Source organism: Helianthus annuus, chromosome 15 (genome assembly GCF_002127325.2).
Source record: "Helianthus annuus cultivar XRQ/B chromosome 15, HanXRQr2.0-SUNRISE, whole genome shotgun sequence".
Lineage (NCBI taxonomy): Eukaryota > Viridiplantae > Streptophyta > Magnoliopsida > Asterales > Asteraceae > Helianthus > Helianthus annuus.
The window spans coordinates 165,687,558-165,703,144 of NC_035447.2; the positions used below are offsets into that span (position 1 = coordinate 165,687,558).

The 15,587-nt window shown below is 41.8% G+C and overlaps 2 protein-coding genes across 2 annotated transcripts; one reads left to right on the forward strand and one right to left on the reverse strand.

Moving 5' to 3' along the window:
• Positions 1-285: 285 nt before the first annotated feature.
• On the reverse strand, positions 286-1,086 carry LOC110914561. Its single transcript, XM_022159349.1, has one exon. It carries the CDS (start codon positions 1,084-1,086, stop codon positions 286-288), a length of 801 nt encoding a protein of 266 aa, XP_022015041.1.
• Positions 1,087-7,995: 6,909 nt separating this feature from the next.
• Positions 7,996-8,709, forward strand: LOC110914562. The gene has a single exon (XM_022159350.1). It carries the CDS (start codon positions 7,996-7,998, stop codon positions 8,707-8,709), a length of 714 nt encoding a protein of 237 aa, XP_022015042.1.
• Positions 8,710-15,587: the final 6,878 nt, after the last annotated feature.

A 15,587-nucleotide genomic window follows, 5' to 3' on the forward strand; every position in this document is an offset into this window, starting at 1 on the left:
ATTTAAATCATTTAATTTGGATTTACACATTTTTACACAAATAACATATTTTTCACAAGATATTGTTTTACAAAATAGTTTTTTTTTTTGGGTAAAGGGTTACCCCGGTGAATTTTATAAAGAATCAAAGAACAGGGTGTGACAAAAGTTTGACACACACTACTAGACTTGACAGGCCAAGCCTAGGCACACAAAACAAACAACCCAAAGCACGGCCAAAAACAAACAAACAACCCGAAAACCAAAGCTAACTAAACGCGATACACTAGAAAACTAGACTCGAAATCAGCCCGGGTCGTCTTCCATTATTCTCCATGTTTCCAAAAGCTTCCTATGGTTAACGTCTCGTTCGATCTTGAAGCCCATTATACGAAGCCGCACCATATCGAGAATAACTTGTGCCACCGTCTCTTCCTTCCTTTGAATGTTTGAAAACAGCCGGTTATTCCTTTCTTGCCATATGAAGTATGTAGAAGCCGCAACAACAAGCTTACAAACAATGTGTTCCAGCTTCTTAGAAGCAGCATTCTGCTCTATCCACGCCATTATTGAGCTCCAATTGTCGTTTACATTCCCCATATCGATCCTTTTCTTGACAATGTTCCATATCTTAGCCGCATAAGAGCATTGAAAGAATAAGTGATCTCTAGAGTCTCGTCCATAGTTACAAAGGGGACAACACATAAGACGTAAATTTGTCTCACTCCCCGCTTCCCATACCGCCAACCTATCCTGAGTCTTCAACTTATTTTTTAAAACCAACCAAAAATGAAACGAGTGTCTTGGAATGCATTGGCCATACCAAACCATATTCACCCAAGCCACCTTGTTATCCCTAACCCGAAGGTTATTCCAAGCTTCCCAAGAGTTAAAATGCACAATTTTTCCTTCCACGTTTTTCCATCCAAGCCTGTCATCCGAACCAGGAACAAGAGGCGGAACCATTACATTTATGAGCACCGGAAATAAATCATACCATGCTTGAGGCCACCTCCAATTACCATCCGCATCTATAAGCTCCGCAACAGTAGTCTGCAAATAATAAACCCTAACTCTCTCTCTAGCTTTGGCGATTTCCCTGTTCATCATGCAACCCTAATTTTTTCGTAATCTTCTGCTTATCAGGTCTGTATTAGTGTTTGATCTTCACAATCTCTAGTACGAACCTGTTAACAGTGGTGATCGTTCTAAAATTAGGGTTTCTGGATTTCTTTTTTGCAATCGCCGCCGCCTTCCTGGTTTCGAATTAGTTGTATTGATTGCTGGTTATTCGTATTTGAATTACCGATATCAGTATTTGATTCTACAAGATTCATGGGTTAGGGTATGCTAGATTAGGGTTTTTTCCGGTTCCTTTTGTGCGTTCGTTGTCTGGATTGGTTGCTGATTGGTTTTGTTGATTTGTGTGTTTGGAGAGAGTAGTAATTCACAGAATGGATGAACGTCCAACAGGTGGGGTTCCTTCACAACATGATTGCGGTAAACCAAAATACTCTTTTGAGGCTTTTGCTAACCGTGTGATCGATGTGGATGGAAATACCTGGGTGCCGCGTTGGGGGATAGTTCAGACATCCCAGTCTGAACCCAGGAAAACTAATATTGTCGATGAACTATTGAAGAAGACTGTTCCGGTTACTTTGGAGAAGGTGTGGCCAGACTCTAGGGTTTCGGAAAAGTTGGATGCTTGTGAGGGTTCTCAGGGTAATCGTTGTGATGGGGGAAACAGTTCAAAATCGTTATCTTATGCAGATTCGCTACTGGCAACCAAGTCAGTCAAATTGAATTTCAGAACTCTTGCTAGTCCGGTTCTGCATGAAGGTTGTGATGTAGTGCTTCCTCGTGAGTCTGTCAGAGCAGTTCAGGATAAGTTAGCTAACACGCTGTACGGGTATTTTTTAGGGGACCGAGTGGCGTACCCTGTGGTGGAGTATTTTGTGAGGAATAACTGGAAGAAGTTTGGATTGCAAAAATCCATGATGAATGCTAATGGGTTTTTCTTCTTTAAGTTTGCTGATGAAGCTGGAATGATGAATGTTCTAAAAGAAGGTCCTTGGATTATCCGAGCTCAGCCTTTATTTCTTAATATTTGGTCTCCAACTTCAAAACTAGAAAAGAAGGAGGTAAAGAGTCTGCAGGTGTGACACCACGTACGGAGATGGCTTTTCTCTCTGGCTCCTAGGCGATTTTGGCGATCTCCTGTAGAAACCCTAGTTCTTGTTTCTTCAACCTTAATTTTGATCTATCTGGGTTAGGTATTGGGGTGTTGTCGATCCTTCTGAGTAAGGTTCTAGACTTCAATCCTGGTTTCTAATCTTTTGCAAACAGAGTTAGGGTTTTCGTTTCGTTTTTCTCAGCTAGGGTTTCCTTGCCGTATTGCCGTGAGCTTTGTTTGAATTGATATTGCTTGTGTTGGTGATTCACGTTGCATGTTTGTTGCCGTTTAGGGTTTCTTTGCAGCGAGTTTTAGTTGTTTGGTCTTGCCTGATTTGTTGATTCACGTTGCATGTTTTGCTGCCGTCTAGGGTTTCTTGTTCACTTTCGTGCATGGAAAGAAATCGTGACAGTAGTTTGGAGGATCTAGGGTTTAGGTCCTTCTCGGAAAGATTGCATGAGGATGTGTTCATTACATCCAAGGGTTCGATTAATGTTCAAGATATGCGTCAAAGTTCTTCCTCGCTGAACAAGCCGTTGCGGATTGATGGGAATCCGTTGATACCTCGTAGAGGTGTTGTGCCGAATGATCCAAAGGTCATCAATGTTATTGATGAATTGCAGAAAATTACGGTCCCAGTTCAGATGCCTAAGAACGGCTCTAATGAGCAGTATAATCAGCATGGGAAGTCGTCGGAGTCTTTGGCTGATCCGGTTCAGAACGTATATGCGGATAAACATCTTGGGGATCAGGTTTCTTACGCGCAAAAGGTGAAGTCGAACGCTAAGCCTTTGCGTGAAGTCAATTTCAGGAAGATGCATACAGTGGAATCTCATCAAGAAGCTGATATCGTGATTCCGAAGGAGGTGGTCAAAACAGTGCGGGACAGGTTTGATAATGTTTTGTTTGGCTACTTTCTGGGAAATAGATTACCATTTCCGGTTGTTGAATACTATGTCAAGAATGTCTGGTCGAAATTTGGGTTTGCTAAAATCATGATGAATGCGGATGGTTTTTTCTTTTTCAAATTTGATTCTAAGGAAGGAATGAATAAAGTTTTGGAGGGTGGTCCTTGGCTGATACGTAAAGTTCCATTGTTCCTCAATATCTGGTCTCCTTCGGTCAGTTTGAAAAAGGAGGGAATAAAGTCGGTGCCTATTTGGGTTAAATTTCATAATGTGCCAATCTCCATTTATACGGATGATGGGTTGAGTTTGTTGGCATCGAAGATTGGTAGTCCTAAGAGATTGGATAGCTATACGGCGGATATGTGTGCGGACAGTTGGGGTAGGAGCAGTTTTGCTAGAGCCTTGATTGAAGTTAGTGCGGATGATGTTCTTAGGGATCATATAGTGGTGGCCATTCCGAAACTTGATGACGAAGGGTTTATCATGGAAAAGGTTACGTTAGAATATGAATGGAAGCCACACCGCTGTGCTAACTGTTGTATTTTTGGTCACAATGACCAGAATTGTCCTAAACTTGTTAACGAAAATCCGAAACCAAGTGTTAAGCAGGTTACTGTTGATGATGAAGGGTTTGTCACGGATAGAAGGAAAGTTGCAAAGTATGGTACAGGACAGAAAAAACAAAAAACGAAATTCGTTTATAGGCCGAAACTGAATAAAAATGGACCGAGTACGTCGGGTACCAAAAAGGATGATCGTCCGGGTGTTAAGGATAATCGTGTTAAGGATAATCAAGTTAAAACGTCAAATGCCTTTCAAGCGCTTGATTCGGAAGATACGGAGGTGAGTGACAATATGGCTGGAAAACCGAATGGGGATGAAGGAAATAGTCTAGACGAGGTTATGGAGGGGACTCCTACGGAAATGGGTAATTTCATGGCAAATGATAAGCAGGTTAATACTTCTGAGGGGGCAAGCACTCCCGGTAACAACGGTTTAAATGGGTAGCCTCATGTCATGGAATGTAAGGGGATTGAACCGGCCCCTGAAACAAAGTGAGGTTCGCAACCTTGTGGCTGAAAATAATTTACATTTGTGTGCCATCCTTGAATCGCATGTGGATGTAAGTAATCTACCTAAAGTTTGTAACTTTGTTTTTCGTAATTGGAGTTGGACTTCGAATGGTAGTTTGTGTAGTCGTGGAACGAGAATAATTCTAGGTTGGAACGAAGATTATCTGGATGTGATGGTTATTGCTCAAACTGATCAGGTTATTCACACTCAGGTGATTTTTAAAGATAGTAAAAAAGTGCTGTTTTGTTCTTTTGTGTATGCGGAAAATAAATATAAAGATAGGCGAATGCTTTGGGATGATATATGTAAACACAAAGCGTTGTGTCATGATAAGCCTTGGGTTGTCATGGGAGATTTTAATGTTGCTTTAAACATTGATGATGCGTTATATGGTACTTCAACCCAGTCTATTGGCATGCGGGAGTTCAATGAATGTATTTTAAAAGCTGAATTGATGGATGTTCAGGCTCATGGTTTGCAATTTACATGGAACCAAAAACCAAAGGGTGGTGTAGGGCTTTTGAAAAAGATTGATCGTATAATGGGGAACGTGGCTTTTTTGGACCAGTTTCCTTCTGCATATGCATTATTTCATCCGTTTAGAGCTTCAGATCATACTCCTTGTATATTGAAAGGTCTGGGTACCTTTGGGTGTCGTCCTAAACCTTTCAAATTTCCGAATTTTCTAGCCTCTAAACCGGAGTTCAAAGTTACGGTCAAAAGCGAATGGATCAAGCAAGTTGAGGGGGTCACTATGTTTTCGGTTGTTAGCAAGTTGAAAAACTTAAAGCCGAAGATGAGGAAAATGCTATTTGATCAAGGTAATCTGCATGTCAAAGTCAATGAGTTGCGGAAAAAGTTGGATGATTTGCAGACTCAGGTGGACCGAAACCCGTTAGATGCTCAGTTGCGGCTGTTGGAAACACAATGCTTAAAAGATTTTCAACAAGCCGTGTACGACGAAGAATGTTTTTTAAAACAGAAATCAAAGGTTGATTGGTTGTGTGCGGGTGATTCGAATACGAAGTTTTTTCATAATACCGTGAAATCAAAGAACGCTAGAACCAAAATTCATAGTGTTGTTGATACTGCGGGCACGAGATATGATGGCGAGGCAGTCGTTGATGCTATGGTATTGCACTATTCTAATTTTTTGGGTAATGACATTCAGGTGGAAGAACCAAATCTTGATAACTTGTTCCCTAAAGTCCTAAGTAACGAGATGGCTGAGTATATGATCCGTCCTGTTTCTCGAGAGGAGGTCAAAACAGCCATGTTCAGTATTGGAGATGATAAAGCGCCAGGTCCTGATGGTTATACTTCGGTTTTTTTCAAAAAATCGTGGGATATTGTCGGTAAAGAAGTGACGGATGCGGTTCTGCAATTCTTCGAAAATGGTAAAATTCTGAATCAGATTAACCATACTGTCCTTGCTTTATTGCCTAAAAAAGACGTTCCTGACTCGGTTTTGGATTATAGACCGATTTCTTGCTGCAATGTTTTATATAAATGTATTAGCAAGGTTATTTCGGATAGGTTGAAAGGCAGCCTGGGGTATCTTGTCAGCATCAACCAATCGGCCTTTGTGCCCGGTCGGAGGATTTCGGATAATATTCTTCTTACTCAAGAGCTCATGCATAATTATCATCTTAATCGGGGGCAGCCTAGGTGTGCGTTTAAAATAGACATTCAGAAAGCCTATGATACTGTCAATTGGAGGTTTTTGGAAGGCATTTTGGTTGGTTTTGGGTTCCATTCCAGCATGGTCAAGTGGATCATGACATGTGTATCCACAGTGTCGTACTCTCTGAGTATCAATGGGAATTTACATGGTTTTTTCAAAGGTAAACGTGGGCTAAGGCAAGGAGATCCGTTATCCCCCTATTTGTTTACGTTGGTCATGGAGGTTTTATCGTTGTTGCTTCATCGAGCTGCTGTCAGTCCGTTTAAGTTTCATGCTCACTGTGCCAAAGAAAAAATAATTAACGTTTCGTTTGCGGATGATTTATTTATTTTTGTGCATGGCGATGTGGTTTCGGTCAAGAAGATCAAAGATGCTCTGGAGAGTTTCACCAAGATGTCTGGTCTTGTACCTAGTCCTGCTAAGAGTACAGTATTCTTTTGCAATGTTTCTCATTCGGTTAAACAAGCTATTCTCAATATTATGCCGTTTCAAGAAGGTTCCCTTCCGGTTCGGTATTTGGGGGTTCCTCTTATATCTTCGAGACTTGTGTATAATGATTGCAAGGTTCTTATTGAGCGAATGGAGAAAAAGATTGTTAATTGGGTTTCTAAGTCATTGTCGTTTGCCGGGCGACTTCAGCTCATTAATTCAGTCCTTTCTTCCATGCACATCTATTGGGCTTCGGTTTTTATTATGCCAGCTCGTGTTATTTGTGATCTTGAAAAAAAGATTCGAAGATTTCTTTGGAACGCAGGTTCGGAAGGGAGAATTCGAGCTAAAGTAGCGTGGAAACATGTGTGTTTGCCTAAACAGGAAGGAGGTTTGGGTATTAAAAACATTGCCGATGTTAACAAATCCTTAATGGCTAAACACATATGGAGTATTCTTACCAAAAGGGAGTCTATCTGGGTGAAATGGATTCATGACCACAAGCTTAGAGGAAGAAATTTCTGGGAGGTGCCATGTAGAGGAAGTATGAGTTGGGGGTGGCGTAAATTGTTATCCATCCGAAACATCATTCGGCCTCATGTTTGGTCGGCCATCAAGAGCGGTTCCCAAACGAATATTTGGAGTGACATGTGGTGTTCGAGTAGTCCTCTCATTTCGTTCATCTCGCCTAGAAACATAGCGAATGCTGGTTTCTCGCTTAGATCAACAGTTGCGGATTTGATTGATCAGGATGGTAACTGGAGATGGCCTCAAGCTTGGCTGGATCTTTTTCCAGTCTTAATCACAATAGCGGTTCCGACAATTGATCCTAATGGTGTGGATACTCTAGTATGGAAAGATGGGGAAGGTAAGATTCATGACTTTCAATCGGCTAGTGTTTGGAATACAATCCGGAATCGGGAAGGGCAGGTGATGTGGGCGGATATGGTTTGGTATATGCAATGTATTCCTAGGCATTCTTTTCACCTTTGGTTGGCGTTTAGAAACAAGCTCAAAACGCAAGATAGACTGGCTATTTGGGAAGCGGGTAGTCATACCAATTGGAATTTAATGTGTTGTCCGCTGTGTAATCATGATAGAGATACTCGGGATCATCTGTTCTTCCAATGTTCTTTCGCAGCGAAGACATGGAATGAAGTTAAGAAGCTGGTTATTTTGAGCAATGTTAATGATTCATGGTCGTCGGTCGTTGCTTGGGTGGAGCTACATGCAAAATCTAAGAGCGCAGATCATATTGTGTGCAAACTTTTGATTGCGGCTTCGGCTTATTATATTTGGCAAGAGCGGAATAACAGGCTTTTCAAGAACAACAAAAGAACGGCTGAACAAGTGGCTGAGGTTATTAAGTCGTCGGTTCGGTTGAAACTTATGGGATTCAATTTTCGGCTTGCTTCGGCTAAGCAAAGGATTTTCAAGAGATGGAAGATTGAAGATAATGGAGCGGACCCGGGCTAGAGTCTTATTTCTGTGTTTTTTGTGTTTTCGGTTGGGTCTAGCAGTTTGAGTTGTGAGTGTTAGTCTGGTTTGTTTTGTTGATTGTGATTGTGTTTTCCTAGGCTTGGCATGTCAAGTCTAGTTGGTGTGTTACACTGACACACCTTTGTACTGATTGGTTATTTTATAAAATTTACCGGGGTAACCCTTTACCCAAAAAAAAAAAGAGTCTGCAGGTGTGGGTCAAAATATATGATGTTCCGATTGCTGCGTATACGGAGGACGGTTTGAGTATGATTGCTACGGCTATCGGTGAACCGAAGCTTTTGGACTCGTACACCACGTCAATGTGCATGGATACTTGGGGTAGAAGCAGTTATGCTCGAGCTCTTATAGAAATCTCAGCTGAATCTGACCTTAAAGATGAGATAGTTATAGCGGTTCCAGAGTTGGAGGGTGAAGGTTTCATCAAAGAAAAACTGAGGGTGGAATACGAATGGAGTCCTCTTTGGTGTGCCCATTGTAAAGTATATGGCCATTCAGATGACTCTTGCCCAAGGCAAGTTATGAAAACCCCTACAGAGCCGGCCAAGACTCAGAATAAGCAAGAGGGAAACAAGTCTCGGTATCCAGTGAAGCAGCCGGTTGTAGACAAAGAGGGCTTTAGGGATGTGGATCGCAAGAAAGCGGCTAGGAAATTAGGGTTTCCTGTTAATAAACAGAAGCAGAAATTTGAATACCGGCCGATAGGTTCCAAGTCGCAAGGTGGGGCTTCTACATCGGGTCAGTCATCTAGTGTCAAAACGCATAATCCATTTGATGTTTTAGGGGATCAGGATAACAATGTGGGTAAAACTGGTGAAGCTAAACATGATCAGCAGGACTCGGAGGAAGAGGAGGTTATTGAAAGCTATAATGAAACTAATGCGTTTATGACCTCGGGTTCATTTCCTGTATCATCGAAAGCAGGGGCAAGCACCTCGTCCACGAAGTTCTCCAATGGATAGAGTGTTGTTGGTCCGTGTCAAGGGGTTGCTGGTTTGTGGCAACTTTGTTTTTGACGATGGAGGATGATTTTAGTTTTGGTTTGTTTTGTCTTGTCTACTAGACGTTTTTTTTCATATGTGTAGTAGGCTAGGTCATGTGGTGTCATAGGTTTATGGTATTTGTTTTTATTTGGCTTACATATATGGGGCATGTCCTGTATATGAACTAGTGTGGAACTCATCCTCACTACTTGTACTGATTTGGGATTGTTTTAACAGAATCACCGGGGTAACCCTTTACCCAAAAAAACAGTAGTCTGCAAATTAAAACCCGCTTGAGCTATTCTCCTAGGAGTGATAAAATTGCGGATCGGACTACACGAGCACCAATTATCACTCCACGCATTTGTCTGGGAACCACTACCAATCAACATCCATACATATGGTCTAACCAACGGACGAATAGATAAAATCTTTCGCCAAATCCAAGTCAAACTACCGCGGCTTTGAATCTCCCAAAAGTTTTTGCCTTTTAACTTGTAAGAATGGATCCATTGGACCCAAAGGGATTCACGGTTGGTTATAATACTCCAAATATGCGACATCATAAGGGCTTTGTTAACATCTGAGATACTACGGATTCCAAGACCACCCTCATCCTTAGGCATACAAATGTCTTTCCACGCGACTTTAGACCGAACATTCCCAGGCGCCCCCGCGTTCCAAAGAAATCTTCTCATTCTCTTTTCCAGATCCTTTACAATACGCATTGGCAAAATAAAAACCGGGGCCCAATACATATACATAGCTGCAAGAACTGAATTGAGAAGCTGCAACCTACCTGCAAATGATAACGATTTAGACATCCAGTTATCAACCTTTCTCTCCATGCGTTCCACCAGAACTCGACAGTCTCTAAACGATAGTTTAGTAGAGATTAAGGGAACCCCGAGATAGCGGACCTGGAGTGCACCCTCCCGAAACGGCAACAGACTCAGAATCTCCGCTTTAACATGACATGGAACATTGCAGAAGAAAATCGTACTCTTAGGCAAGCTAGGAACAAGGCCCGAGACACTAGAGAATTTCTCCAATATATTCCGAATAAGCTGAACCGATCCAGTATCCCCATTTACAAAAACAAAAAGGTCATCAGCAAAAGAAACGTTGATAATCTTCTGTTTTGAACAATGTCTATGAAACTTGAACGCAGAGTTTAAAGCCATCTTTTGTAACATGAGAGATAACACCTCCATAATTAACGTGAACAGGTACGGGGACATTGGATCCCCTTGACGTAAGCCCCGTTTCCCGGTAAAATAACCATGCAACTCACCATTTATGCTAACCAAGTAGGAGACCGTTGTGACACAAGACATGATCCATGAAACCATTTTCTGGTGAAAACCGAACCGGTTTAAAATAGCTTCCAAAAAAGACCAACTGTAACACCTCGAAATTTTGTGTCCAATAATGTATTGACACGTGTCTTAAGTTTACACGTGGCGTTTTATATTTAATAAAGGACTAATGTTGACAAACCTTGAAAGTATGTAAATTTGAGGGTTATAAATGTCAAACAAGGGTAAGTATACTGTATAGTAACCCTAAAAGATGCTAGTACCTTCAAACGAATAAATCATGGATCGTACGGAAACGAAACGCAGAATAAAGTGAGAGATTACAAGCTACAGGGGTTAACTATGTCAACATGTTTAATTATACCTCTGAGTGACCCTTTGACGTACCCGAGGCTTTGTAACAGTAAAATACGCTCACTAGAATGTACTAAATAAATTCCGCGAAGTTCCGTTTTAAAACGAGAAAGTAATGATCAAATTCGTACGAGAAGGGTTAAAAGCGTCAACAATGAAAGTCAAGGCTTTCCGAATAATTAACAAGATAACCGGGGACTTAACAATGCGGGTAAATAACACGAGGCCCTTAGTTGTAAATAATCAAGGGCCAAATCGCAAAGTTACCCCTTCAAACCCGAAATGTCAGGTTAATAATTACAGAAGATTTCGTTATTAATTACCAGATTCTAGTCATGATTACAAAAGATTTAAAAATCCTGAAAAACCAACCTCTCGCGGGCCGCGTAAAGGTTTGGGTTAAGTTGAGGCGGGCCGCGAGCCTCCTGGTTGAACGCGTCTGATTTTAAACTTCAGGCGGCCCGCGTAAAAAGTGCATGGTTCTTCCATGCGGGCCGCGTGAGACGCCCAGATGCAGAATGTTTGGACAGACTTGCCTTTTGAGCTAGTGAACGACCAAATGAGCAATAAGTGAAGCATGGGTGCCCTCTACTTGCCTCTACTTGCCTCCTAGCATCAAGGGCCACCTGCCCATCATCCATCTAGAGGCCTTTCTAGCACTATAAATAGGCATGCTTGGTTCACAACTAAATCACACTTCAAAACACACCTTCTGCTCATTTCTGAAGCTCCCAAGTCTTCTTCTAGCATTCCTAAGTCGTGCACAAGTCTCTGTAAGTATGCCAAACCTTCTATGGCCTTGTTTTTGCTTAGTTTAGCTTAAAAGTCAATCCGTCGTAACTAACGATTGACTTTGCGATAAATCACGAATGGTTCAGTGAATTGTCGAATCAAAAGTAGTTATGTGTTGGTAATTATGTGGGTAATAAACCTCTAAAAGGGTTCCCCCTGATCACCACCCTAACTAGTTCAAATGTCGAGTCAAACGCATGCTTAAAAAGTCAACAGAAAGTCGTTTTTGCGAATCTTACATAATCTGTAATATAGATGCTATGCAACCTGTTTAGACACTCATAAAACATGATATTAAATATATAAACTTGTCCAAACTCGTTTGATTCGGCCATTTGCTATATGGACCCGGTTCGGAGCCGAATGTCGCAAAAGTTTGACTTTTGCTTTGACTTCAGTTCTGACCCGTTTTAGTGCAATGTAGGTATTCCTTAGGACTCTCTTAGGATCAGGTCACGTGATTGTTTCACCTTCTGTGACCGGTTCGTTGTTTGTCCGAGTCTTTTACGCATTTCCGTTAATTACTTAAAAAGTTGACCGTAACGCCCTTTTTAAAATAAAACGAGTATTTCGGACACGTGAAGGGACCATAACCTTGCTTACTAAATTCTAAGCATGTCCCTAAAGTTTCACGCCAATCCGAGGTCTAGAATGGGAGTTATGCTAAATAGCGCATTTATAAGAAACTTTTGTAATAAACGGCGCAATTAGCATAACGCCTACCTAAACCAAGATTTCGTCACCAAAACTTTTACCCACTGTAGTAAAATAATATTTTGGGATTTTTAGAGATTTTTAATTAATTTTAACCTGCTCATAACCTGCGGTTATGGCTACGGTTCGGTAAATACCGAATATGCCCTTTTCGGCCAAAACTTGAGTTCTACAAGGTCTTTTGACCCGATTCCAGTTGCTACTGATTTTAATTAATAAATAAAGTATTTTACACTTATTAGACTGATCGGGAAACTCAGGTTTCCTGTAGAACTCACAAATCCCTTTAAAAGTCTTTAAAATGACCGGAAAACCCCTACGGGGCGTATAATGAACTAAAACTCGTTACGGACATTATGGAAGGTATCCTACTGATACCACAACCTCTTTAAAGTATATTGACTTAGGAAAACAGTGTAGGACTATCCGATCGGTTGGCCATTCGATCGGATGTCAATCCGTTCGGATGGTCATCCGATCGGATGGCCATTCAATTGGATTGACATTCGTTTGGTAAGGATGTGCTTGTGTATGATGGCTTTGAAGTTTTTGTTGTAGCATTTTGAAAACAGAGAAGTATTTCTACCCTTCAGGTCGATCGATCGAACGGTCGTTCGATCGGATAGCGATCCGATTGGTTGGACACTTAGTGAGAACAAGTTCACAGTAGGGTTGTCACTCGATCGGATAGCAATCTGTTAGAAACTGATGTTCTTTGAAAATTATGAAAATGGTTAAGTGTGGGACCATGTGCAATCCGACCCGTTGCGCCTATTGCGCGCACGGTTCGGCTTATGTAACTAGTTTACATAAATTAGCCGATACGGGTCAAACCATATCATTTTGACCCCAAGATTCAGAGTGTGAATATTAAACCCGTATAAAACAAGTCTCCGAACTTGTTGGGTCAGAATCACATTCCATTCTCGGTTTTCGCCTTTCACGCGATTAAACCGTATCTATCCCTCGAAACTAACCGGTCTAGGCTACGGCTAATATAAAGACCGTTAGGATTCTAATAGTTATTTTAAAACCTGCGTTCCAGATTAGGAGCCCCAGTAAAAGATATATGTGATTTAACCGATTAAGGACAATACTTGCAAAGGTAAATACTTTTAACTTATTTTCCCTTATACGGGCTTGGGTTACGGTATATAAAATACCGCTTGATTGAGCATCAAATCTTCCATCGCTTAGGTGGTTAATTGAATAATTTGATCGGCTCATTTAAACAGTCTTGTTACTTAAAAGCCTTTGGGGGGTTAATGACCATGTCCCGGATATCCTTGGCATCATTCGAAGAAATGGCCACGACCTTGACAGTCGGGTGTAGGCGTACACCCGGTATTATGTCTATACTATTAAAAGACGTAGCCGATGGTTTACCCACCTCGGTTTTACGCAATGTGGTGTGTCTATTGATCTTTAACCCGGGATAGATCCGGGCTACTGAACCCAAAGAAGGAACATGTAATTCGTTCACAAGATTATAATTTTAAATAATTCTCCCAAGTTATAAAAGAGTTTGTGCCTCGTGCATTCAAATCAATTTTATTAAACATTTTACAGAAGTGTCGGTTGAATGTATTTACCAGTGTAAACTGACGTATTTTCCCAAAAAAGATTAAGTGCAGGTACTACACGTAATCGGCTGGCAATAGCTCCTTAGCATCTTAAGAAGTCTCGCAAGCTTGATGTCTTATCTGTTGAACAATATTTTTATTTATTTTGATCCCTCCTGTGGATACTATTCAACTACTTGTGATACATTTGATATTACAGTAAATGGTTGAATCATATTTATCTTTATGCTTCCGCTGTGCATTTATATATTGTGGTTTGACTATATTGTTGCCAACTACGTCACGGAAATCCCCCACCGGGCGCACCGGTGATACACGTGGAAATCGGGGTGTGACAGGTTGGTATCAGAGCCAACATTGAGTGAATTAAACACTATCCTAATGTGTTTAATCTCAATGACACAATTGCACATACTTGAGTCTAGACAAGAACATAGGACAATTTCGAATTGTTATTCCAAGTTTGTCTTTTCTTTTATTAGTGTTATTTAAAGTTTTGAAAGCAGGAAATATGCCGCCAGTGATTTTCCGAGGAAGAGGAAGGGGAAGAAGGGGCAGAGGAGAGATCGTTACTCATCACGATCACGAAGCTGGTCCTTCAAATACGCAAGCTCCTTCGACCACAAGGAGTGAAGAACCGCAAAGGCGAAGAGATCTTTATGAACCTGCGAGGCATTCCACCTCGCATAGCTCGACGCCATCATACCGGCACTCATTCGGGCCAAATTCCGAAAATGATCCCAACAACCCGCAACCCTCCTTCATACCTCTACAGCGTTCGGTATCGCACCGAAATTTTGACGACCCTACTCCATACTTCAGAGGTCAGTTTAATCCAGCTGACTACATCCAGGAACCTTCAGGCTTTGTTCCGTTAGGACCACAAGATCATTTCTCCGAAGATCATATGGACGAGGATACTGATCCGACAGAACCTGCTCGTGGTACGCCCACGCATCCAATAGAAATCTCTGATGGGTCATCCTTTCATTGTACACCCTATCAGGGACCAGATAGTTTCATGGCGTTGTTTAATCAACATGAGTGGTACCACACGCCACAGACATCACAACAGCCGCAACATCCGCGAGATCCCTCCGAGGATCCACGTTTCGTGGCAGTTACGCCACCACCTCCGCCACCGGTACAGCCAGTAATGCCTGATCCGCCAAGGCGTAGGAGGACAAATGCTCGTATGTCCACACGAGGAGGGGAATTCCACTTCAGCACCCCTCGACACTCTAGTAGTAGCCACTACCCGCCACTACAAGAAGAAGGACCTTCAAGTCCTGTACAGGAGGCGAACTCCGCACCAGCTGCACCAACTTCGCCACCATTTGGGTATGACCACCCAATAGCTGCGTACACGGGCCCAACGGCTTACAACCCGTTCGAACCATCATCACAAGCACATTACAACTACAACTATGAGCGCGACCCATATGTGGTAGCGGCTAGATATAATGCTCGCTATCCCGACGGAGCTCATGGGAACATGGGAGTACCGGACTACTCGGCTCATGGGTATCCAGCACCTCCCAGACCTCCAGTTCCGCAACAGGCGCCACAACCACGTTTCTCTCCTCCCGAACAAGAAGAAATACTCCACCGCTTGAGCCGTGTGGAAAGAGACTTCGAAGAAGAACGTAAGAGCCACCGAGGATTCCTCAAGGGCTTAGCAAACCTACTGAAGAGCAAGAAGAAGAAACGTGATCATTAGTCCTTATGTATGTTCTAATGTAATGTTTATTTTAAATAGGTCCCTACGTGGACGTTTATCGTATTTCAGTCCCTACGTGGACTTATCTTTTAGTCCCTGCGTGGACACTTATCTTGAATTAGTCCCTGCGTGGACTTGTCTCTTATTTTAACCTCTATGTAGGTATGTACTGTTTAAAAGTCCCGTTTAGGGCGGTGTGTAATCGTATTAAAATTATGGAATATTATATTATGAATTTCATTTTGTTATTGCTATATATGAAATAAGTCAAAATCATTCCTTTTAATTTGATCTGCCTAAATAAAGAATCTTCAGAGTGAAACCTAGCTAGGTGTCTTTTAAGATCCGGCCAAGATGGTAAGACCTAATTAAAAG